The following is a 27,432-nucleotide window of genomic DNA, read 5'->3' as shown; positions in this document are numbered from 1 at the left end:
TAGTTGCTTGATATTTGACTGTGATGAAGGCCCATGAATAGCAATGAGCTGGCCCAGGATGCAGAGACCCTGGCCAGTGCAGTCAGTAGTTGCTTGATGTTTGACTACGACGCCGGCTCATGAATAGCAATGAGCTGTCCCAGGATGCAGGGACCCTGGCCATTACCCACTGTAGTTGCTTGATGTTTGACTGCGACACAGGCTCCTGAATAGCAATGAGCTGGCTCAGGATGCAGAGACCCTGGCCAGTGCACTCTGTAGTTGCCTGATGTTTGATTGTGACTTAGGCTCATGCATTGCAATGAGGTGGCCCATGATGCAGGGACCCTAGCCATTGCACACTGTAGTTGCTTGATGTTTGACTGCGACGCATGCTCATGAATAGCAATGAGCAGGCCCAGGATGCAGGGGACCTGGCCAGTGCACACTGTAGTTGCGTGATGTTTGACTGCAATGCAGGCTCATGAATAGCAATGAGATGTCTCAGGATGCAGAGACCCTGGCCAATGCACTCTGTAGTTGCTTGATGTTTGACTACGACACAGGCTCATGAATAGCATTGAGCTGGCCCAGGATGCAGGGACCCTGGCCTTTGCACATTGTAGTTGCTTGATATTTGACTATGATGCAGGCTCATGAATAGTGATGATCTGGCCCAGAATGCAGAGACCCTGGCCAGTGCACTCTGCAGTTGCTTGATGTTTGACTTTGACACAGGCTGATGAATAGCAATGAGTTGGCCCAGGATGCAGAGACCCTGGCCATTGCACACTATAGTTGCTTGATGTTTGACTGCGACGCAGGCTTGTGAATAGCATTGAGCTGGCCCAGGATGCAGGGACCCTGGCCTTTGCACATTGTAGTTGCTTGATATTTGACTATGATGCAGGCTCATGAATAGTGATGATCTGGCCCAGAATGCAGAGACCCTGGCCAGTGCACTCTGCAGTTGCTTGATGTTTGACTTTGACACAGGCTGATGAATAGCAATGAGATGGCCCAGGATGCAGAGACCCAACCCATTTCACACTGTAGTTGCTTGATGTTTGACTGCGACGCAGGCTTGTGAATAGCATTGAGCTGGCCCAGGATGCAGGGACCCTGGCCTTTGCACATTGTAGTTGCTTGATATTTGACTATGATGCAGGCTCATGAATAGTGATGATCTGGCCCAGAATGCAGAGACCCTGGCCAGTGCACTCTGCAGTTGCTTGATGTTTGACTTTGACACAGGCTGATGAATAGCAATGAGTTGGCCCAGGATGCAGAGACCCTGGCCATTGCACACTATAGTTGCTTGATGTTTGACTGCGACGCAGGCTTGTGAATAGCATTGAGCTGGCCCAGGATGCAGGGACCCTGGCCTTTGCACATTGTAGTTGCTTGATATTTGACTATGATGCAGGCTCATGAATAGTGATGATCTGGCCCAGAATGCAGAGACCCTGGCCAGTGCACTCTGCAGTTGCTTGATGTTTGACTTTGACACAGGCTGATGAATAGCAATGAGATGGCCCAGGATGCAGAGACCCAACCCATTTCACACTGTAGTCGCTTGATGTTTGACTGCGACGCAGGCTTGTGAATAGCATTGAGCTGGCCCAGGATGCAGGGACCCTGGCCTTTGCACATTGTAGTTGCTTGATATTTGACTATGACGCAGGCTCATGAATAGTGATGAGCTGGCCCAGCATGCAGATACCCTGGCCAGTGCACACTGTAGTTGCTTGATGTTTGACTGCAACGCAGGCTCATGAATAGCAATGAGCTGGCCCAGGATGCAGAGACCCTGGCCAGTGCACACTGTAGTTGCTTGATGCTTGACTGCAACGCAGGCTCATGAATAGCAATGAGCTGGCCCAGGATGCAGGGGCCCTCGCCATTGCACACTGTAGTTGCTTGATGATTGACTGCGACGCAGGCTCATGAATTGCAATGAGCTGGCCCAGGATGCAGAAACCCTGGCACACTGTAGTTGCTTTATATTTGACTGTGACGCAGCCTCATGAATAGCAATGAGCTGGCCCAGGACGCAGAGACCCTGGCCAGTGCACTCTGTAGTTGCCTGATGTTTGATTGTGACGTAGGCTCATGAATTGCAATGAGCTGGCCCAGGATGCAGAAACCCTGGCCATTGCACACTGTAGTTGCTTGATTTTTGACTGTGATGCATGCTCATGAATAGCAACGAGCTGGCCCAGGATGCAGAGACCCTGGCCATAGCACTCTGTAGTTGCTTGATGTTTGACTATGATGCAGGCTCATGAATAGCAATGAGCTGGCCCAGGATGCAGAAACCCAGGCACAGTGTAGTTGCTTGATGTTTGACTGCGACGCAGGCTCATGAATAGCAATGAGCTGGCCCAGGATGCAGAGACCCATGCAATTTGTTGTTGCTTGATGTTTGACTGCGATGCATGCTCGTGAATTGCAATGAGCTGGGCCAGGATGTAGAAATCCTGGCCATTGCACACTGTAGTTGCTTGATATTTGACTGTGATGAAGGCCCATGAATAGCAATGAGCTGGCCCAGGATGCAGAGACCCTGGCCAGTGCAGTCAGTAGTTGCTTGATGTTTGACTACGACGCCGGCTCATGAATAGCAATGAGCTGTCCCAGGATGCAGGGACCCTGGCCATTACCCACTGTAGTTGCTTGATGTTTGACTGCGACACAGGCTCCTGAATAGCAATGAGCTGGCTCAGGATGCAGAGACCCTGGCCAGTGCACTCTGTAGTTGCCTGATGTTTGATTGTGACTTAGGCTCATGCATTGCAATGAGGTGGCCCATGATGCAGGGACCCTAGCCATTGCACACTGTAGTTGCTTGATGTTTGACTGCGACGCATGCTCATGAATAGCAATGAGCAGGCCCAGGATGCAGGGGACCTGGCCAGTGCACACTGTAGTTGCGTGATGTTTGACTGCAATGCAGGCTCATGAATAGCAATGAGATGTCTCAGGATGCAGAGACCCTGGCCAATGCACTCTGTAGTTGCTTGATGTTTGACTACGACACAGGCTCATGAATAGCATTGAGCTGGCCGAGGATGCAGGGACCCTGGCCTTTGCACATTGTAGTTGCTTGATATTTGACTATGATGCAGGCTCATGAATAGTGATGATCTGGCCCAGAATGCAGAGACCCTGGCCAGTGCACTCTTCAGTTGCTTGATGTTTGACTGCGACGCAGGCTCATGAATAGCAATGAGATGGCCCAGGATGCAGAGACCCAACCCATTTCACACTGTAGTCGCTTGATGTTTGACTGCGACGCAGGCTTGTGAATAGCATTGAGCTGGCCCAGGATGCAGGGACCCTGGCCTTTGCACATTGTAGTTGCTTGATATTTGACTATGACGCAGGCTCATGAATAGTGATGAGCTGGCCCAGCATGCAGATACCCTGGCCAGTGCACACTGTAGTTGCTTGATGTTTGACTGCAACGCAGGCTCATGAATAGCAATGAGCTGGCCCAGGATGCAGAGACCCTGGCCAGTGCACACTGTAGTTGCTTGATGCTTGACTGCAACGCAGGCTCATGAATAGCAATGAGCTGGCCCAGAATGCAGGGGCCCTCGCCATTGCACACTGTAGTTGCTTGATGATTGACTGCGACGCAGGCTCATGAATTGCAATGAGCTGGCCCAGGATGCAGAAACCCTGGCACACTGTAGTTGCTTTATATTTGACTGTGACGCAGCCTCATGAATAGCAATGAGCTGGCCCAGGACGCAGAGACCCTGGCCAGTGCACTCTGTAGTTGCCTGATTTTTGATTGTGACGTAGGCTCATGAATTGCAATGAGCTGGCCCAGGATGCAGAAACCCTGGCCATTGCACACTGTAGTTGCTTGATTGTTGACTGTGATGCATGCTCATGAATAGCAACGAGCTGGCCCAGGATGCAGAGACCCTGGCCATTGCACTCTGTAGTTGCTTGATGTTTGACTATGATGCAGGCTCATGAATAGCAATGAGCTGGCCCAGGATGCAGAAACCCAGGCACAGTGTAGTTGCTTGATGTTTGACTGCGACGCAGGCTCATGAATAGCAATGAGCTGGCCCAGGATGCAGAGACCCATGCACACTGTAGTTTCTTGATGTTTGACTGCGACGCAGCCTCATGAATAGCAATGAGCTGGCCCAGGATGCAGGGACCCTGGCCTTTGCACATTGTAGTTGCTTGATATTTGACTATGACGCAGGCTCATGAATAGTGATGAGCTGGCCCAGCATGCAGGGGCCCTGGCCAGTGCACACTGTAATTGCTTGATGTTTGACTGCAACGCAGGCTCATGAATAGCAATGAGCTGGCCCAGGATGCAGAGACCCTGGCCAGTGCACACTGTAGTTGCTTGATGCTTGACTGCAACGCAGGCTCATGAATAGCAATGAGCTGGCCCAGAATGCAGGGGCCCTGGCCATTGCACACTGTAGTTGCTTGATGTTTGACTGCGACGTAGGCTCATGAATTGCAATGAGCTGGCCCAGGATGCAGAAACCCTGGCACACTGTAGTTGCTTTATATTTGACTGTGACGCAGCCTCATGAATAGCAATGAGCTGGCCCAGGACGCAGAGGCCCTGGCCAGTGCACTCTGTAGTTGCCTGATGTTTGATTGTGACGTAGGGAGACCCTGGCCATTGCACTCTGTAGTTGCTTGATGTTTGACTATGACGCAGGCTCATGAATAGCAATGAGCTGGCCCAGGATGCAGAAACCCAGGCACAGTGTAGTTGCTTGATGTTTGACTGCGACGCAGGCTCATGAATAGCAATGAGCTGGCCCAGGATGCAGAGACCCATGCACACTGTAGTTGCTTGATGTTTGACTGCGACGCAGCCTCATGAATAGCAATGAGCTGGCCCAGGATGCAGAGACCCTGGCCAGTGTACTCTGTAGTTGCCTGATGTTTGACTGTGACACAGGCTCATGAATTGCAATGAGCAGGCCCAGGATGCAGAAACCCTGGCCATTGCACACTGTAGTTGCTTGAAGTTTGACTTCGATGCAGGCTTATGAATAGCATTGAGCTGGTGCAGGATGCAGAAACCCAGGCACACTGTAGTTGCTTGATGTTTGACTGCGACGCAGGCTTATAAATAGCAACGAGCTGGCCCAGGATGCAGAGACCCTGGCCAGTGCACTCTGTAGTTGCCTGATGTTTGATTGTGACTTAGGCTCATGAATTGCAATGAGGTGGCCCATGATGCAGGGACCCTGGCCATTGCACACTGCAGTTGCTTGATGATTGACTGCGACGCATGCTCATGAATAGCAATGAGCAGGCCCACGATGCAGGGGACCTGGCCAGTGCACACTGTAGTTGCTTGACGTTTGACTGCATTGCAGGCTCATGAATAGCAAGGAGATGTCTCAGGATGCAGAGACCCTGGCCAATGCACTCTGTAGTTGCTTGATGTTTGACTACGACACAGGCTCATGAATAGCATTGAGCTGGCCCATGATGCAGGGACCCTGGCCATTGCACACTGTAGTTGCTTGATGATTGACTGCGACGCATGCTCATGAATAGCAATGAGCAGGCCCAGGATGCAGGGGACCTGGCCAGTGCACACTGTAGTTGCTTGACGTTTGACTGCATTGCAGGCTCATGAATAGCAATGAGATGTCTCAGGATGCAGAGACCCTGGCCAATGCACTCTGTAGTTGCTTGATGTTTGACTACGACACAGGCTCATGAATAGCAATGAGCTGGCCCAGGATGCAGGGACCCCGGCCTTTACACATTGTAGTTGCTTGATATTTGACTATGACGCAGGATCATGAATAGTGATGAGCTGGCCCAGCATGCAGGGGCCCTGGCCAGTGCACACTGTAGTTGCTTGATGTTTGACTGCAACGCAGGCTCATGAATAGCAATGAGCTAGCCCAGAATGCAGGGGCCCTGGCCATTGCACACTGTAGTTGCTTGATGTTGGACTGCGACGCAGGCTCATGAATTGCAATGAGCTGGCCCAGGATGCAGAAACCCTGGCACACTGTAGTTGCTTTATATTTGACTGTGACGTAGCCTCATGAATAGCAATGTGCTGGCCCAGGACGCAGAGACCCTGGCCAGTGCACTCTGTAGTTGCCTGATGTTTGATTGTGACGTAGGCTCATGAATTGCAATGAGCTGGCCCAGGATGCAGAAACCCTGGCCATTGCACACTGTAGTTGCTTGATTTTTGACTGTGATGCATGCTCATGAATAGCAACGAGCTGGCCCAGGATGCAGAGACCCTGGCCATTGCACTCTGTAGTTGCTTGATGTTTGACTATGACGCAGGCTCATGAATAGCAATGAGCTGGCCCAGGATGCAGAAACCCAGGCACAGTGTAGTTGCTTGATGTTTGACTGCGACGCAGGCTCATGAATAGCAATGAGCTGGCCCAGGATGCAGAGACCCATGCACACTGTAGTTGCTTGATGTTTGACTGCGACGCAGCCTCATGAATAGCAATGAGCTGGCCCAGGATGCAGAGACCCTGGCCAGTGTACTCTGTAGTTGCCTGATGTTTGACTGTGACACAGGCTCATGAATTGCAATGAGTAGGCCCAGGATGCAGAAACCCTGTCCATTGCACACTGTAGTTGCTTGACGTTTGACTGCGACGCAGGCTTATGAATAGCATTGAGCTGGTGCAAGATGCAGAAACCCAGGCACACTGTAGTTGCTTGATGTTTGACTGCGACGCAGGCTCATGAATAGCAACGAGCTGGCCCAGGATGCAGAGACCCTGGCCAGTGCCCTCTGTAGTTGCCTGATGTTTGATTGTGACTTAGGCTCATGAATTGCAATGAGGTGGCCCATGATGCAGGGACCCTGGCCATTACACACTGTAGTTGCTTGATGATTGACTGCGACGCATGCTCATAAATAGCAATGAGCAGGCCCAGGATGCAGGGGACCTGGCCAGTGCACACTGTAGTTGCTTGACGTTTGACTGCATTGCAGGCTCATGAATAGCAATGAGATGTCTCAGGATGCAGAGACCCTGGCCAATGCACTCTGTAGTTGCTTGATGTTTGACTACGACACAGGCTCATGAATAGCATTGAGCTGGCCCAGGATGCAGGGACCCTGGCCATTGCACACTATAGTTGCTTGATGTTTGACTGTGACACAGGCTCATGAATAGTGATGACCTGGCCCAGAATGCAGAGACCCTGGCCAGTGCACTCTGTAGTTGCTTGATGTTTGACTGCGACGCAGGCTCATGAATAGCAATGAGCTGGCCCAGGATGCAGAGACCCTGGCCATTGCACACTATAGTTGCTTGATGTTTGACTGTGACACAGGCTCATGAATAGCAATGAGATGGCCCAGGATGCAGAGACCCAACCCATTTCACACTGTAGTCGCTTGATGTTTGACTGCGACACAGGCTCATGAATTGCAATGAGCAGGCCCAGGATGCAGAAACCCTGGCCATTGCACACCGTACTTGCTCGATGTTTGACTGCAACACAAGCTCATGAATAGCAATGAGCTGGCCCAGGATGCAGAGGCCCTGGCCAGTGCAGTCTGTAGTTGCTTGATGTTTGACTACGGCACAGGTTCATGAATAGCAATGAGCTGGCACAGGATGCAGAGACCCTGGCCAGTGCAGTCTGTAGTTGCTTGATGTTTGACTATGATGCAGGCTCATGAATAGCAATGAGCTGGCCCAGGATGCAGGGACCCTGGCCATTGCACACTATAGTTGGTTGATGTTTGACTGTGACACAGGCTCATGAATAGCAATGAGCTGGCCCAGGGTGCAGAGACCCTACCCATTTCACACTGTAGTCGCTTGATTTTTGACACTGACGCAGGCTCATGAATAGCAATGAGCTGGCCCAGGATGCAGAGACCCTGGCCATTGCACACTATAGTTGCTTGATGTTTGACTCTGACACAGGCTCATGAATAGCAATGATCTGGCCCAGTCTGCAGAGACCCTACCCATTTCACACTGTAGTCGCATGAATAGCAATGAGCTGGCCCAGCATGCAGGGACCCTGGCCAGTGCACACTGTAGTTGCTTGATGTTTGACTGCAACGCAGGCTCATGAATAGCAATGAGATGTCTCAGGATGCAGAGGGCCTGGCCTATGCACTCTGTAGTTGCTTAATGTTTGACTACGATGCAGGCTCATGAATAGCATTGAGCTGGCCCAGGATGCAGGTACCCTGGACTTTGCACATTGTAGTTGCTTGATATTTGACTATGACGCAGGCTCATGAATAGCAATGAGCTGGCCCAGGATGCAGAGACCCTGGCCAGTGCACTCTGTAGTTGCTTGATGTTTGACTGTGGTGCAGGCTCATGAATAGCAATAAGCTGGCCCGGGATGCAAAGACCCTACCCATTTCACACTGTAGTCGCTTGATGTTTGACTGTGATGCACGCTCATGAATAGCAATGAGCTGTCCCAGGATGCAGAGACCCTGGCCAGTGCACTCTGTAGTCGCTTGATGTTTGACTACGATGCAGGCTCATGAATAGCAATGAGCTGGCCAGGGATACAGAGACCCTGGCCAGTGCACTCTGTAATGGCTTGATGTTTCACTGCAACACAGGCTCATGAATAGCAATGAGCTAGCCCAGGATGCAGAGACCCTGGCCAGTGCACTCTGTAGTCGCTTGATGTTTGACTACGACACAGGCTCATGAATAGCAATGAGCTGGCCCAGGATGCAGAGATCCTGGTCTTTGCACTCTGTAGTTGCTTGATGGTTGACTGCAACGCAGGCTCATGAATTACAATCAGCTGGCCCAGGATGCAGAGACCCTGGCCAGTGCACTCTGTAGTCGCTTGATGTTTGACTGCGACGCAGGCTCATGAATAGCAATGAGCTAGCCCAGGATGCTGAGACCCTGGCCAGTGCACTCTGTAGTCACTTGATGTTTGACTACAACACAGGCTCATGAATAGCAATGAGCTGGCCCAGGATGCAGAGACTCTACCCATTTCCCACTGTAGTCGCTTGATGTTTGACTGCAACACAGGCTCATGAATAGCAATGAGCTGGCCCAGGATGCAGAGACCCTACCCATTTCACACTGTAGTCGCTTGATGTTTGACTGCAACGCAGGCTCGTGAATAGCAATGAGCTGGCCCAGGATTCAGGGGCCCTACCCATTGCACACTGTAGTCGCTTCATGTTTGACTAGGCCGACTGATGGTTAAAACAATAAATTTTCCAAAGCACTGCATAGCAATTAAACTAAGTCTGAGACAATAAGTGCCAGGGCTTAAAGATAAGTGCTGGTGCTGAGCCCAGGCAAACACCCCCAAATATTAAGCACTGTTTGATACACCCAACATACAGAGCACAATATGCAAGCCAGAGCTCGCCAAGCATGATATATCACTCCATGTGTGGCTTTGATCTCGCGGTTTGAGGACAGAAGAAATGTCAGGGAGGACACCGTTCTTTCGTTATTTTCTTGGAGAAAAGAATCAATGATTTCACGAAGGCACCTAAAAGTACAGTAAACCAAGTGAAATACATTCTCGTGTTCAGAATCACCCGAGCCATATGATTTCTCATATATGTTACAGTTCAGCCCCTCCCTGTAGAACACCCTATAGCACATCCGACGCATAACTATTCTATTCTATGGGTATGTAAATAGCAGATTATGGGAGCGACATTCTAATGTAAGATGGCATTTGTATAGGGCTTTTTTCCATTGGTATGGCCTCAAAGCGCTGTAGGTGAACGCCCTTGGAGGACCAGAGTCTGAGGTATGAGCGACTGGTTAGAGGAATTTACAATGCGTGTGTACATTTTAACCAATACAAAGATAGGTAGGGGTGGCTAAGTCCCTGATATCGATCCACGTAGAGCTGGCTTGTGGATGGGTGTTGTGAAGGCTGTTGGGAGAGTACACAAGTCAAGGACACAGATTATGTGTCCAGCTAGACCACATTATTATCGCAGGATTTAGTTGTAGTTTAGTGGCAGTGGTATTGTGCTGCTGTGTTATGTTATGGAAATTTGTACAGTGCACGGTTCCCCGCAGGTATCTTGGCACTAGAGAGGGAGGTACAAAGAACTATCATCCAGAAGCAACAGTCGGCTAAAACAAAGATGTTTTTAGAGCCTTCCCGAATGCCAAGTGATTTGACAAATGTTTTACTGTCATTGGCAAATCATTACAGATTTGCGCAGCAACCACTGAAAAAGCCTGCCCACCAATGCGTGATCGGCGAAAAGTAGGCACACACAGCAGACCGGCCAAGGCTGAATGTAGAGAGCGGGTAGGAAGGTACCAGATAAATTTGTTCTGGAGGTATTCTGGCCTCAATCCAGGCAGCGCCCGATGGACAATGCAAAGTGCCTTAAACTTGATCCGCTGCGCCACCGCAAGCCAATGCATGGTGTGCAGCACTGGAGAGATATGGGCCCCATAAGGAGACCCTGTTGCCACCCGGGCGGCCAGATTTTGAAGGCGCTGAAGCCGTTGGATTATGCCCTTGGGCTGAGCAAGGTATAAAGAATTATAGTAATCCAATCTGCTCAGCACTAGGGCGGCAACCACCGGAGGACGAAGTGTGGCCGGTAGCATGGGAAGCACCGTTTTTAGGGTTTTAAGGTGAAAATTACCTGCTTTGCACATTGCAGATACTTGATCATTCATGGAGAGAGAGACCGAAAGAATCACTACCAGATTCTTCACCTTGGTCACTGGAACAGGAAGAGAGCCAAGAGAAGAAGGCCAAAAGAAGACACCGAAAGTGCAGGATCAGGATCTATGTGATCCAACCGCGGATGATTTTCCCGCAGCCGAAAAGTTTGAATGTGAAATGTATGAGCCACAAAAGTTTCGTACATTTCCCATGCGAACACACGTTCAAAACCCCTACGTACCCACACCACCACCCACACCCACAACACACCCCCAACGGTTTATAGTCAAAAAGTCGAAAACATAATGTCGAATAGCAAAAATGTCGAAAAAAAAATGTCGAATGTAAAAAAGTCGAAAAAACATACATATAATAGGAAAAGTCATAATTTCGAAAAAAAAATGTCGAAAAAAAAATCGAAAACCCAAAACACTTTTTTTTTTTTTTTTACCCAGATAGTAACATTTATTATGGGGGGGTCCCCCCCAACCCCCCCATCCCAAACCCCTACCCCAACCCCCCCCCCCCTCCTCCCCATCCCCCCACCCCCCATAGATATACCTTTAATTATTTAAAAAAAATCTTTAATATAATATTAAATAATTAATTAATTATTTAAAAAACCCTCCCTAACCCCTATCCCCAACCCCCCCCATCCTCCCCATCACCCCCACCCCCCATGGAAATACCTTTAATTATTTTTTAAAAAAAGTTTAATAAAATATTTATTATTAACACATAAAATCGAAAAAAGTCGAAAAAAAGTCGACATTTTTGTTTTTCGACATTTTTGTTTTTAGACTAAATATTTTCGACATTTTTACTTTCGAATATATTGTATTCGAAATTATGACTGGATACCCCCCCAACATAAGCAAACCCTACTCACCTTTTCTTCACGCTGTGTCCCTGCGGCGCAGGTTCCCTTTCACTCCTGTGATCGGGACCCAGCACCGTGGGGTCCTTTTCTTTTTTCAGGAGCTGCAGGGTTTTCCCCGCAACCTCTGCTCACTATACTGTGTGGTATAGTGAGCGGGTTGTTGCAGGGGACACCCGTGCAGCCCCTGTTTTTTTTTTTTTCGGGTGTGCTGCGGGGCTGTCCCCCACAACACCCCACTCACTATACCACACAGTTTATTATACTTACCTAGAATGCTACCACCAAAGGTTTGTATTTTTGGTGTTCAAACCTTTGGTGGTAGCATTTTTGGAACTTTTTGTATCGTCAGACCTTTTTTTTCAGTCCGATCGTACAATTCAGCAGGATCAGGGGGGGCGCCTACTACCATCACCTCCATCTTGTCTCCATTCAACTTCTGCCAATTGCGACACACCCACAGCAGTCAGGCACTGATGGAGGCACAACCACATCTCAGTCCGATCAAGATCTAAACGGATCAGGATCTGAGTGTCTTCTGCATAAGAATAGCACCTGATGCTGAGGGACAATGAGACAGATTAGAGGCCAGATGTAAATATGTGTGATGTGTCATCATGTGGCGTATGATTGCAGATGCGTGCAGATGGGTGGCCGTGCCCTACAGCTATTTTCCAGTGGCATGGAGTGTGATACGTACCATTGGCGTGTTCTCAAATCGCTGTATGTGAACGCCCTTGGAGGACCGAGGACTGAGGTATGAGAGATTGGCCAGATGAATATATAATGAATGTGTGCATTTTGGCAAGTACTCGGATAGGCCGGGGTGGCTAAGTCCCTGCTTGTGAGCATTTAGAGCCATTGCTGGATTGGTCTAATGATATGCCCAGCACCAAAACACTTCTTTACCCTGGCGCTCATGTAAGTCCCAATATTTGGAGTCATTGGTTTGTCAATTAGTAATTTAGTCACTGAAGAGCACACAAAATTAAGTAGGGAACAGGTTGCAAAGCAAAAAGGTCCTTTAAAGGCAGATGGGGAAGAGGGTGTGGGAATCAAAAGACTCTAAAGTCTGGCGTTTGATCGAGCACAGGGATGAACACAAAAAGCAAGTCTTGGCATCTCGTTGATTCTGTCCACTTGGCTTTTGCATCCCGAATAAACAGAAATCGTCCATCTGACAGATGCCACTCCACACCTTGCAGGAGGCAAGATGTCAGAGGCCACACAATCGTCATGCAGGTCACCACACTTCAGAGGAGGGTGACACGTGAGCGCGTATCAGTGAGGCGTGCAGCCAGTATTGCAATAGCATGCAAGAAAGACATCACGGCACGGCCTGGCAGCCCTGAGGCAACACACCAAACTGTCTGACCATAAACACACAGACTACTATGGAAAAGACAGCAGTGCACTGGCTCTGAGGTTTAATCCCAGCAGTGGAATGACACTGACCACTTGATCAATATTTGTTTTCTCGGGAGCATAGCTCAGGGGCAACGTGCTCATCTTGGAAGTAAGACGACACGGAGCAACACAGATTCGATCACCGGGTCCGCGCTTAGAAACCTCTGTGTATTAAGCGCGTTATAAATAACCTATAATATCATAAACACATACACATTAGTCCATATTGATGCTTTTTACATCAGATAGAAAGAAAAAATAAATATAAGATAAAAAAAATGGCAGAGCCCTGCTGGAAAGGTCCAAAGCCAGCTCTCAAGGCTGCTCCTTTTTAGTGTTGGCTAATAGGTGACGCTAAAAGCGCTACCTTTAAGCCGCACTGTTGTCATTAAAATAAGAGCTTTAACATAAGATCTTTAAATGGGTACTTTAAATGAGGGTCTGTAATGCTTCTCAATGCAGATGACATATGAGGATGAATTTGTGTTGTTTGGCTCTGTGTCCCACCCAGTTAATGCCCACCCTTAGTCAAATCTGTAGGATTTGGCTCCCATTCCCACGCATCTCCTCCGAAAACCACACCCCTTTTTGCACTCTTTACGGCAGCCATTTTCTTTCTTTCCCAATTGGGTGAGATAGGTAAGGCTTATCAACTTTAGTTATTTATTTGAAGAGACGGCTAATGAAACAGACAAGGATCACATTGCTGGTTGATTTACTCAACTCATATTATAAAATAATGATCTCCGGAGCCGCTGTGCAAGTGGAGGCAAAGGTCGAAGTGAGCGGGAGCGGTTGGGAGCGCTGCTCCTCTACTTTTTTAAATTGCGTATTACAGCTCCTATACTTTTATTTTAAAAAGAAACCGCTCCGGAGCGGTTTCGTTTTAAAATAAAAGTGTAGGAAGACGTTGCAGCTTGCACTTTCAGTGCACTGCACTGAACGTTCCCTTAAACAGTGGGTGCAAGAGTTTGGGGGTTTGTTTTGTGTGTGGGAAGGGGCGTGGTGATGGGGTTTGTAGGGAGTGGGTGCAGGCCAGCAGGGAACATAGTTCCACTACTTCTTTTTGTACACTTCGACCACTGAAGGATGGATATGAAGAAGCGGATTACGTTGCAGATGAGGAACAAGCCTCCGGGCGAGGTGAGAGCTGCCGGTTGCACGCCGCTCTGTAGATTCCAGGCGATGTCGGTAGTGCGCTCCTGTTGCTCCCTGCAAGCCACATGTCCATAAATATCTTCGCCGGCTGCAAATAGGAGCAGCAGTCCCAAAGAGACAGAGAGCATGACTGAGACCCTGCACGCACTCTCTCCTCTTTCCCTGTGCCTCTTTGCTTTGCTGCTTTTTCACCTCTGTGCGATTGACGCTGAGTTGCCATGCGATCAATTGTTTGAAGCAACACGTGGATGATACAGTGCCTCAAGAACTGTGGTTGTTTATCAGGGTTTAACCCCTTAACTGCCAGGCTGTTATGCAAGTCTATGCAAAAAGGACAAGCATACTCGTCCATGGCTCTTTTAAAAGCGCAGTCTCTAGCACTGCCTGGATGGTTTCGGGCAGGATGCCTCGCTGAAATGAGGTCTACTGCCTACGCATAGAGGCACAGAGCTATTTCCTCTGCATTTTCTTTATAGACTTCTGCCATTAAGCCATCCATTCCCACAGCTTTTCCATTTGGGAGGGATTTGATTGTATGTTTATTTGGCTTTATAGTCATCAGTGAACTATATACGTTCCTGAAGTGTGCAATTAGGAGATTTGCTACTGTCGTGGCGATTTGCACATGCGTGCAATGAGTCTATATTTCCTGGCTTGTTTGTAATTCTACACCGCGGTGGTAGGACTGCTTTCAATCTTGTTAGAATTGTTTTCGCACCTTGAAAAAGCATTTAAAAGTGTGAAACGGGACTCACAATCGTTTGGTGTGATTTGGCGAAACCCTTCACTTGAAGCGTGCGTGTGCTTTGTGAAAAGATAGATTTCAATTTTTTATGTAACTGAAAATGGATGCAGGTTTTTCCGAATATGAAAATGAAACAAATATGAACCTCGATTAAACAAGCCTTTAATACTAAAATCCAACTTGTGTATTATTTTAAAATAAATGTGCTCCTGCTGAGTGGCAAGGAATGTATGTTCGCCACTTAAAACTGGTCTAAGCGCGCAGCAGTTTTGCTCCCCCGCCTGCCCCATCTCTAAAATGCTTCCCAAACAGGAATAAAAGTCCTTCTGGTAAGCAGGTCCCGCTGCAATCCTTGGACATTTCTAGTAGGAAATAGTTTTTTTAAAAATTGCTTTTTAAAGTTAGTTTATTCAAATTAACAACAAACAATCAATTCATTAAATTCGCAAAACAGTGCAACCGTATGATATGATATGATATGGCATTTATAACGCGCCTATACATAAGGGGAACAGAGGGGAAACAGAGACAGCAATCTTACTAGGCCGGGTGACATTGAGATCGGGCAAGTGCAGGGGAGAGGGAAGGGGAAAAAGTGTGAGGGGCAAAGGGGAGGTGGCAGTGCAGTACATAGGATAACAAAGAATGAATAAAAACTAATAAATACAATAAACAACAAGTGTAGTCAAGTGGGGGCAAGTGCAGAGGTAAGTGCAGACATCAGGTGCAGCCCCCGAGTGCAGGGAGGTACCAGGGGCAGTGCAGTTGTGCAACTGGCGGGGAGGGGACCTGGGCCTGAGATCAGAGGGTGACCAGGTAACCAGTGCAGTTTCAGTTTCAGCCATGAGTTCGTCAGGGGAGAGGAGGAGAGAAAGCAGAAGCAAAGAGGAAGGTCTTGAAGGTACTTCCGGAACCGGAGATGGGTCTTATCAAGTTTCAGAGAGGCAGGGAGGCTGTTCCAGAGGGAGGTAGGGAGGCTGTTCCAGAGGGAGGCCCCTGCCGAAGAAAGAGACCTACCACGGTCAGGCTACAGTTTGCAATGTGTGTGATCTTGGCTACTTTTACTCATGTCTCTGCTATCGGCCTTCCATTTTTTTTTACTGCTTTAAAACTAGCCATATGAATTAAAAGTGCAGCTCAACCCTCAAAGAGTTCTTTTGCTCAAATCACATTAAAGATGGCAAAGGACCTAAGAAGTGGTTTCAAACTGTGCCATTCCCTTTTGAGATCGGACTTCATTTTTAGTTTTGGTGAGTTGGTGGCACAGTCATCAGTTACCAAGTCGTGGCAAGTAGCCGAGGAGATTCACTAGACTAAATGCTTTGACCCCACATTCCATACAGTGTGTATCCTTCCACATCCATGCCAGTGAACTTAAACACACAGCACAGAACACTGTGGTGTACGAGGCCCTGGAGATAAGGCGAAAAACTGGGCGTGCCCTTGCAGTATAAATAGCGGAGGTGGGCTGCAGCTGGGAAGACAAGCTTCCGCTTTCCGTATTAGCGTATCATTTTCTGACCAATGATGGGACATCAATGGAATTCTTTAGCAACCCCTAGTGGCGAAGATGGTCCATGGACATTTGATGGCAGCACCCAACAATGGTGCGAGTACCTGGAAGTGTGACAGGAAAACCTGTCAATGGTGTGAATACCTGCTCCATTTTCACCCGTGCAAAGACATTTTGGACGCTATTAGCATTAGGGCCAACACTGGCCCACTGTAAACCAAATGATTCTTCCAATGCATATTTGCACTGGGGGAAAGTTTGCCCCAGTGCTAATACATGCCAGTATTCATCTTAATGGTAAATGCTGCCCTGCTGCAAACATGATCGCAAGGATATGTTTTTACAGTATTCATCTTAATGGTAAATGCTGCCCTGCTGCAAACATGATCGCAAGGATATGTTTTTACAGTATTCATCTTAATGGTAAATACTGCCCTGCTGCAAACATGATCGCAAGGATGTTTTTGCACTAGGGCAATTATTTCACTAGTGCTATTAACATGGGAAATTTCACTTGCAACTGTGTGGATTCTGCGATATGGTCCCTCTTGTATTGATACAATAAGGGTATTTGAGACGAATGCCCGTCACTTGGGTACCAAAGGAAATGACGGGAAGACCTGGTCCTATGCTGGCATACATAGCTGGCACATGGCTCCCGAATATCTATTGATTAGTTTTCTAAAAGCCCAAACTATTTGCTTTGTGAAAGGTTGTTTTGAGTTTGGCTATTATCAGGTTTCACTGCACTTGTGAGCTGAAAGTATTGCACTGCAGTAAAGCCAGGAGGGAGCTGACATGCGAGGAGGGACAGACAGTGGCCCTCATTAGGACCCTGGCGCTAAGGGGTTTGCGCCAGCGTTAGCTGCGCCGACCCCTTACCGCCAACTACGAGTTCCCATAGCGCCATGGTCATTTTTCCGCCCGCTTTTTGCGGGCGTAAAAATCCATGGCGCTATGGGACCTCGGTGTTAATTACGCCACCGTAGTGTACGGTGGCGTAATTAACACCTTCCCCACTCCCATTGAGCCCTATGGGGCCGAAATGGGAATGGGGAAGGGTAAATGGGTCAATGGGGACTTACCGCCCCGCCGACCTCGGAATGGGGCGGTAAGTCCGCCATCCGCCATGGCGTAAAGGGACTTTGCGCCATGGCGGAAAAGTCCGCCGATGGCGGAAAAAATCCGCCAGGGTCGTAATGAGGGCCAGTGTGTGGGAGTTGTTTGTATTTGCCCCCTCCCCCATTGACAGCCCCATGCCATGCTAATCCCTGAGGCCACACCCACCCACTACCTGCCACTGCCTAACCACTGCCTGCCGCCCCCCACCCACCACCTTACCCCCACTCTCTCTACCCCCACTCTCCCTACCGCAACCTGCTCTACCCGCTCACCCACCCTACCCCCACTCTCTCTACCCCCAACCCCCGACCCTACCTCCTCTCTTTAAACCCACTGACTCTACATTCTACCTGCCCCCACTCTCTATACCCCGACCCATTCTCCCTACCTCTATCCACCAACCCTACCCCATCCTCTCTACCCCACCCACCCTAGCCCAATCTCCCTACCACCACCCACCTAAACCTCATTCTCTCTACAACCTTACCCACTCAACCAGAATCCCCTCAGCCTACCCCCACTCTCCCTACCCTACTCTCTCTACCGCCTCCCACACTACCCCCACTCTCTCTACCGTAACCCCCAACCCCGCTCTCTACCCCACCCACCCACACTACCCTCACTCTCTATCCCACCAATTCACCCTACTCTCTCCACCCACTCGCTCTACTCCGTCCACCTTCTCTACCCCCTACCACCTCTCTCCCCACCCAGCCTACCCCCTCTCTACAACCACACTTCCTACCCCTCTCTACAGCCACACTTCCTACCCCTCTTTCTCTGCTCAACCATACCTCTTCTCTCTTTACCCCACCACACACCCTACCCCTCTCTCTAGCCTCACCCACCCTATACTCTTTAATCCCCCAAACACCCACCCTACCCTCTCTATTCCCCACCCCATCAAACCCCCCTCACTATTTCTCATCCTTCCTCTCACAGGCTTGCTTTATTCCTTAATTTCTCACTCTCACCCTTTCTCGCATATATTTCCTCTTGCTCATCATCGATGACGCCCTCTCTGAATGGCTTCCTTCCTTGCTCTATTGCACACCTACACCCCTAATTGAACCCCACTTTAAAACGTTCCATGCTCCTCCATGCAGCCAGGTGCTATATATGCAAAGAACAGCAGTAAAAGCCAAAACTATTGGCATTGCCAATGCTTGTTTTCTATGTCAGAGCTTTGCTCTTTTTCCATTATTTTGTACAACTCCGCTAATTTCTTTCAAAACACCATATCACATTTCATTCAAGCTGGTTTCGGACATACACAAAAAATTGGAGTGATTTTGGGGTACTTCTCATAAAAGTAAAAATTAATGTATTACCAGGCAGAAGCATGAGCCAAAAAAGATCAATAAGGTGTGAAGTTTGACTAGTCTCCCTTTCCAGCATACCGCTGCTAATTCACCCTCCCCCCGAACCCTTAGGCAATCCCCTGAGGACCGACCACATCAATTGCTGATTTGGGAAGATTGCCTGCTATTGCCTTTGCTCTGGCTAACCTTGTGTGCATATTGCAACGGTGAACTATTGGATCCTATACCTAATCCCCAATTTTAGATCCAGTTACATGTATGGCATATTTGTAAAGCCGCAAAATAAATATTCTTGCATGATGTTAGAACCCCCCCACCACCTCTTCTTTTTTCACCCCAGTTATATTCTAAGCTAAAGGGAATTTCCTGGCAGAGCAAAACACCCCTATGTACTAAAGGCGATTGCAACTGCTGTATATGACTGATGTAGCTGTTCTCCTACCACATTCCAGGTACCTGTGGGCGGAGCCAGGAGGAAGACTTAATCAATTACCTTCTCATCGAGAAAGGCTACAACAAGGATCTCCGGCCTGTGAGGAGTAAGGATGAAACGGTGGAGGTCAAGCTGGACCTCACCCTCTCCAATCTCATTTCTCTTGTAAGCTAACACACCTTTCACATACACAACAAAAAGATGTTTATCATTTGAGCCTGTTGTGTATTTGTTGAACATTGTCTTCTGTGCATTCAAATGTCAAGGCAAGAGCCACGCAAGCCTCCCCACCTTATTCCTAGGATCTCACAGAGCAGAGAGAGGGGGGGGGGGAGGAAGGAAGGGGGGGAGAGAGAGAGAGAGAGAGAGAGAGAGAGACTGGCTCTGAGTAAGTGCAAACCAGGACAGCGCGGCTCTGGGTGAGTGCAAGGAGGCAGGGGGGCAGGAAGGGTTACATATAAAGCCCGTAAGTATGCGGTAGGCCAGGCGGCAGTGCAAATTAAGACTGGTCATGGAAGGAGCCTGGGCCCAGTGAGACTCTTAGGAAACCAAGAAACCAGTTGACTCAGCAGACAGGTTAGTTAGCAAGGGAGGGAGAGCGAGAAGGCAGAGGAGAAAAGGAGGGTCTTGAGCTGCTTCTGGAACTTCAGGTGATCCGGCTCAACTCTGCACTGGACCATGCAGAAATAGTCTAACCCTCTCTGTACTATGCACACTGGGAAACATGTTAGCACAGTCTAAACCCGGCTATGCTGAGTCACCCGGGGTGCATGCAGCAACAGTCCAGCACTCTCCATGCTGAGTCCCCTGGGATGCATGCAGCAACAGTCCAGCGCTCTCTACACTGAGTCCCCTGGGATGCATGCAGCAACAGTCCAACTCTCTCTATGCGAAGTCCCCTTGGATTCATGCAGCCACAGTCCAACTCACTCTATGCTGAGTCCCCTAGGATGCATGCAGCCACAGTCCAACTCTCTTTATGTTGAATCCCCTTGGATGCATGAAGCAACAGTCCAACACTCTCTATGCTGAGTCCCCTAGGATGCATGCAGTGACAGTCCAGCACTCTCCATGCTGAGTCCCCTGGGATGCATGCAGCCACAGTCCAACTCTCTCTATGCTGAGTCCCCTGGGATGCATGCAGCAACAGTCCAACCCTCTCTATGCTGAGTCCCCGGGATGCATGCAGCAACAGTCCAACTCTCTCTATGCTGAGTCCCCAGGATGCATGCAGCGACAGTCCAACTCTCTCTATGCTAAGTCCACTGGATTCATGCAGCAACAGTCCAACTCTCTCTATGCTGAGTCCCCTGGGATGCAAGCAGCAACAGTCCAACCCTCTCTATGCTGAGTCTCCGGGATGCATGCAGCAACAGTCCAACTCTCTCCATGCTGAGTCCCCTGGATGCATGCAGCAACAGTCCAACTCTCTCTATGCTAAGTCCACTGGATTCATGCAGCAACAGTCCAACTCTCTCTATGCTGAGTCCCCTGGGATGCAAGCAGCAACAGTCCAACTCTCTCTATGCTGAGTCCCCTGGGATGCAAGCAGCAACAGTCCAACTCTCTCTATGCTGAGTCCCCGGGATGCATGCAGCAACAGTCCAACCCTCTCTATGCTGAGTCCCCGGGATGCATGCAGCAACAGTCCAACTCTCTCTATGCTGAGTCCCCAGGATGCATGCAGCGACAGTCCAACTCTCTCTATGCTGAGTCCACTGGATTCATGCAGCAACAGTCCAACTCTCTCTATGCTGAGTCCCCTGGGATGCAAGCAGCAACAGTCCAACCCTCTCTATGCTGAGTCTCCGGGATGCATGCAGCAACAGTCCAACTCTCTCCATGCTGAGTCCCCTGGATGCATGCAGCAACAGTCCAACTCTCTCTATGCTAAGTCCACTGGATTCATGCAGCAACAGTCCAACTCTCTCTATGCTGAGTCCCCTGGGATGCATGCAGCAACAGTCCAACCCTCTCTGTTCCATGTACACTGGGACACATGTAACCACAGTCTAAACCTCTCTTTGCTGAGTCCCCTGGGATGCATGCAGCAATAGGCAATCATCTCTCTGTTATGGGCGATGCATTTACACTCTCCTGCACTGGGATGCATGTAGTTGCAATCTAAACCTTTCTATGCTGAGGCCTCTGGAATACATGCAGCAATAGTCCAACCCTCTCTGTGATACATCCACTGGGGCGCATGTAGCTGCAGTCCAAGACACTCTATGCTGAGTCTATAAGTATATTTTATTGGTGTATCAGCTAAGAATTCATTTAGGTCAGATTTGCCTTGGTGTTCGCTGCATTTTATTGTGTTTTAATTCTTCTGTATTGTAGTTCTTGTTGTTATTTAATTGCAAACCGGCGTGTGAGCGCCGGCGCGTGGTCAATCCCGATCTGAGCCGGTCCTTCACGCGTCTAGCGGCGCGGGAGTCAGTTTCCCTGTTTTTGGGTAAGTGATCTAATGCCAGTACTATGCATCCACTTGATGCGATAAAAATTGCTAAGGAGAACTAATTCTTGTTGGCAGTATTAGCCAACATAAGGTCGATGGAGGCTTTAACACGGAGAGCGGATATTTTAGCCCGCTTTTTACGCAGAGGCTGCTTCCTCTGGGGGCACTCATATAAATGAGCGCATGTCAAACAAATGTTTCATGGCAAGTAATGTTCCAGAGGACATAGATTCTCAGCAGGGGGAAATACACTTACCTAGGGAAACTAGGTCTGCAGGAAATGCCTCAGTTGAACTGGTGACAGGGCAGATAATTAATACAATATACATTGTATCGCATACTACGGAAGGTACTCAACTGAATCAGATAAATGTGTCGCCTAGTGGTAATGGGCTTAAGGGGAGAGATGTGGAAGAGTTAACCAAATGTGTAGGCAGAGAAATGACTCCCAAGTCAGTTTTAAAAGTAGTGATGCTTAATCCTAGATCTGTGATGAAGCATGCCACTGATGTGGGTTCATGTATAATGGATCAGCAAATTCTGCCTTGACTGAAACTGAGCTGCATAGTGCAGCAGGACACACCATTGCATTGGCCATACCCGCAGGATATAGTTTATTGTGTCAGGACAGGCTGAATGGTAATGGTGGTGGAGTGGCTATCATTTTTAAGCCGGAATTAGAAGTACGGGAGGTTGATATGCAAAATATACAAGGATGTGAGCTGCTGCATGTGAAAATGATGACTAATCCTGAAACTACCTTGAATGTGATCTTAGTTGCAAGATTGTGTGCATCTTCTAAGCAACATTGTATTACCAATGCTAAAATCAAATACTAAGGTCATGTTACTGGGAGATGTCAATTTGTAGTTGGGGTGTAAAGATGACCCAGTGCAAAAACCCTTTAGACATCCTTGAATAACCTCGGCTTTACTCAATTGGTCAAGGTACCAACACATATTAAGGGTAACACACTGGACTGGGTGGCCACACACAATATTAACACTAATCATGTGATTGTACACCCATGTTCCTGGTCGGATCATTTCTTTGTTCAGTTAAACATAATATGTGAACAGAAGATAAGGGTTAGGAAGCCAAAAAGAATCATGGTTACCTCAAGAAACGTGAGAAAACCTTCCCCAGCGTTGATGGAGGGATTGCTCTCGCCGTTGGTGGCAGAAGTGGAGAGGCTGGTTAAGGCAGATGATATCGCTAAAGCCTTCCAGGAGAAGACCAGTAAAGCAACGTACACTCTGGCTCTCGCCACTGGTGACAGTAGTTGAGAGGCTGGTTAAGGCAGATGATATTGCTAAAGCCTTCCAGGAGAAGACCAGTAAAGCAACATACACTCTGGCACTCGCCGCTGGTGGCAGTAGTTGAGAGGCTGGTTAAGGCAGATGTTGAGAGGCTGGTTAAGGCAGATGATATTGCTAAAGCCTTCCAGGAGACTAACACTCTTGTCCCACTTAAGTTAGCGTTGGTGTTAGTAAGAAATAACACTAATAAGTGGTTCTCGTAGGAGTAACAAAAGTTAACAGGTAAAAACAATAAAAAATGTCATACTTGGAAATCCTCCAAGAAATAGGAAGCGTTTGGAGGCAAATAAATTGGCTTCCAAATAATTTAAACAAGCTGTGATTAAGGTGAAAAGAAATCATGTTTGACACCAGAATACGGGAGGCTCAGTTCGATTCAAAAGAACTATTCAAAGTCTTAAAATAATTAGAATATCCCTATCCCAGCAATTTGGAGGGTCCAATTAAGGATACAGCGTGGTGTGTTTGAATTCAAGCAGCCATGCTGGGGAAGCTTGACAGGGTCAAGCAGAATATAGGGGACAGGGTGAGAATACTGGGGCTATCGGACCCTATCTTGCCCAGTTCTGGCAGAAGTGCGCAGAGACCCAGTTTAACTTTCGGCCAGTAAGAGTAGCTGAGTTATCTGATATTCTGAATCACCTTAAACCGACGAATTGTAAAGGTCATACCTGCCCTTCCAGTACCATGAAAGCCTGTTCGACTACGCTGATAGAGATGTTAGCGAAATATGTTAATGCTTCTTTTGTGGAAAGCCATGTTCCAGAGGAAATCAAGAGTGCGTGGATTTCCCCCTTACTTAAAAATTCAGGCCTTTCCCATTTGGGGTCGTCTCATTAGAGCCCTATTACTAATACCCCTTTTGTATTCCTAATTTTAGATTAAATAGATGTAGGCAGATTTTAGAAGCTCTTAATAATTTTAACATTTTAAACAAAAGGCAGTCTGGTTTTAGGCAGGGGCGTGGTACTGAAACGGCCCTGCTAGACTTGAAGTCGAGACCTTTGCATGCCATGGATAAAGGACAATCAGCTTTCCTCGTGTTACTGGGTTCCTCTTCTGCTTTCGACCTGGTGGGCCACCGACCACTTATTTCCAGGTTGAAAGAAGTTGCTGCTTTTTCAGACAAGGCAGCTGAGTGGATTTGTTCTTTTCTTAGTACTAGAATGTGCAGGGTAAGTAGCAAAATGGCAGAGGCTACACCAGTATTGTTGCAAGTTGGAGTGCCCCAAGGAGCTTGCTTGTCCCCGGCGCTTTTTAATAGTTTTACAGTTCCCCTTTTTAATGCAATGTGCTGCAGGAGAACGGCATTGGTTTTACAAACTATGAAGATGACGCCCAGTGTGTCATTCCGCTATCTGGCTCATCTCCATATGAGGATGATGCTAAAAAGATCAATGGGGTCTATGAAGTTATCCAGGAATGGATGGCTCAGAATGGCCTTGCACTGAATACAGAAGAACACACATTGATGGTTGTAGGTACCCCTAACAAAATTACAAAATTAGGAGCAGATTACAAGATATTTGATGTGGCCGGCTGTACGATTGAGACTAAAAAGAAAGTAGAACCTTGGGCGTTCATTTGGACCCCTACATGACCGTGACTGCCCAAGTGAATAGCCTGGTTTCTGCTTTGGGATATTATATCAAGCTATTAGCACAAATATGCCCATATATTTCTAAGACTACCCGTGAGACAGTAGCAAGAGCAGTCATAGGATCTAAAATAGACTACTGTAGTAGACTGTTAGTTGGAATTAAGAAGGCAGACTGTGCCAGACTTCAAGTCGTACAGAATAGCGCGGTCAGGGTAACAGCTGGCCTTCGACGATGAGATCATGTGACTAAAGCGAGACAGGATTTACACTGGTTTCCGATTGAGGCCAGGTTTGAGTCTCGCCTGTTGGTAATCACTCACACATGACGTATTGATCGGAAATACTTATGAACAAATCAAATTCTAGATCTCTCAGGTGGTCCAATAATACTAATCAGTGAAAGGAGCCTAGATGCTCCCCATCACAGGTCAGTAAGAGAACCTTTTTTGCTGCTGCTCCTAAAGCCTGGAACTCCATTCCTCCAGATCGGAGAGCAAAGTGCTCCATGGAATTATTTAGGAAGTAATTGAAGACTCTGATGTTTAGATAAGGCTTCTAGTTTGAGATATGTTTCTGGGCAGCTTATTGTATTGTTGTTAGTAACTATGCATGTTGTTTGTGTGTATGGTGTTGCGGGTCACTTGGTGTGTGGTACACATTTATAAAGTACAGCCTCTCTATGCTGAGTCACCTGGGCTGAGTTCAGTAATAATCCAGCCCTCTCTGTGCTATGTTCACGGTGATGCATGCAGAGATGGTCCAATCGTCTCCCTGCTGCATTCACTGGGACTTGTGTAGATGCAGCGCCAGTCTCATTAAGCTATGTCCTCTGGGATTCATGCAGAAATTATCAAATTCTCTGTCTACTACATGCACTGGGGCACATGCAGCTGCCATCCAAGCCTCTCAATGCAGAGTTCACAGGACTGCATGCAGCAGAAGTGCATGCCTCTGTATGCTGTGCCCACAGGGTTGCGTGGAGAGGCTGCCCAAGCCTCTCTTTGCTGAGTCCATCGGGATGCATACAGCAATAGCCCAGTCATCTCTGTGCTACGTTCTTTAAGATGCATGTATTTTCAGCCAGAGCCTCTGATTGGTAAGTCCCCTGGGATGAATGCAGCGATGGTCTGTAGCTGCAGCCCTAGACTCGCTACGCTGAGTCCAATGGGATGAATGCAGCAACAGTCCAAACCTTTATCTACTTCATGCACTGGGACATATGCAGATGCAGTCCAAGCATCTCCATGCAGAGTTCACAGGAATGCATGCAGCAGTTCAACGGGATGCATTCAGCCATGGTCCACTCCTCTCTGTGTTACACAGAACACTTCCTGGTTCTTGCACATGCACGGAGGAGCTGGAGCACTCCATCCAGAGCACCCATGCCATCTGAATATGCAGGGAGGTGCACGAGAGCCCCCTATTCAGAGGTGCAGTTCCCCAGCCTATATCCCCAATGGGCCATGCAAAGCTGGGGAAGCAAAACACCCCAGGCCTTGAATGGTGCATTGGACTCCCGCACTGGGGATCTAAACTATCTAAGTTATTATAGTTAAAGCCAGTCCCTGAAGCTCCCTCAGCTGCAGCAAGCAATTGGGGGAGCGTCCAGTGTTTTCACTGGGCAGTCTGGACTCCTCCACAATGAGTGGCGATTCTGTCAGCACCCTGTCGCCCATTATAGATGAGCAACCCTGTCAGCTCTGTCTTCCTGGAAGGTGTGTTATTTCAAAGGAGAGTTCTAGCAGTTTAGCTACAAGCCTAGCTAAGCTTGGAGTGCATCTCTTGGTGTCTCCTGGGCTCAGCATGTGGACCAATGGTTGCATCAGAATGCAGGACTGGAAAACCAGGACACATATGCTCCAAAATGGGTGGCTCCCCAAGCACATGTTAGCATCCCATTTTTTGATGACCAAGTAGTTTGTGTCCAATGGAGATAACGTTTTGCAGGGGGAACATGACTCTCCTCTTGCAACTATCCTAACGTTGGATGAGAGTAACTCCTTTGCCATATTCACTGGCATCAGAAGCAATGCAGGTGGAAGGGATTGGGTCAAAAGGCCCAAGTTATTGAGTGTGCACTATGGTATGTTTCACTTCATCAAGCGTGGATTTTGCTTCATCAGTTCCTCAGTGGGTGAAGTCCTAAAAAGAAAAGTGGGGGACTCATTAACATAACAAAAACAGTAGGGGGAACCATTAACATACCAAATGAATATGGCATCACCACAAATTAGCATATCACGGTGTCACCTGAAAAAAGCCCACCCGTGTGTACCCTAAACTTGATCCCTGGTCCCTGTAAAGTCAGCACCCTTCTTTAGCAGGTGCCATTGGGGTTCCGTCTTGCATGGAAAGTTTTCGACAAATTTGGATTAGTATGTAGATAATCCCAGGAACGAATTGAGCTAAAGAATGTTATGACTTCAGAGAGAAAAGAACAGATGTTCTTGACCATGTTCGGGTGATTCTGGACCTCACTTGGCCAGTGGAAGAGAAAGGGGCAGAGGAATGATGTTTGGGCAGAATTGATACACAATGTGCCAAGGAACCTTTCTGAGGTCTATGAAAAAATGACCACCCCAGGAGTGGATGGATCCTGGAAAATTGAAGGTGTCTACGTGTCAGACTAAACAAAATCCTATCAAGGAATCTGATCTCGAGTAACAAAACCCAGTTATACCATAGGCTTTCCATTCCTTCCACTGGACTGGTGGGTAGTAACAAGACATATAACCAGTAACAAAGAGAAAGGGAAACCGCTCCAGAAAAAGCAACAAAAGCAGTAGCACGTCCCATAGCGAAACATTAATGGAGGATAGTTTTGGTTTTAATGCTGCTCAACGAGTAGC

General features: G+C 48.1%; 1 protein-coding gene across 1 annotated transcript in view; it reads left to right on the top strand.

Annotated features, from left to right (window-relative positions):
- LOC138491165 (acetylcholine receptor subunit delta-like) overlaps positions 1–27,432 on the top strand; it is a 233,938-nt gene that overhangs the window by 34,018 nt on the left and 172,488 nt on the right. The window contains exon 2 of the mRNA XM_069617540.1: positions 19,226–19,371. Coding sequence (XP_069473641.1) covers positions 19,226–19,371 — 146 coding nt within the window. The remainder of the gene's footprint in view (positions 1–19,225; positions 19,372–27,432) is intronic.

This window comes from Ambystoma mexicanum, chromosome 10, assembly GCF_040938575.1.
Source record: "Ambystoma mexicanum isolate Mex_15411 chromosome 10, UKY_AmexF1_1, whole genome shotgun sequence".
In the NCBI taxonomy this organism is placed as follows: Eukaryota; Metazoa; Chordata; class Amphibia; order Caudata; family Ambystomatidae; genus Ambystoma; species Ambystoma mexicanum.
The sequence above is the reverse complement of the archived record's forward strand: the minus strand, read 5'-3'. Positions and strand labels throughout refer to the sequence as shown.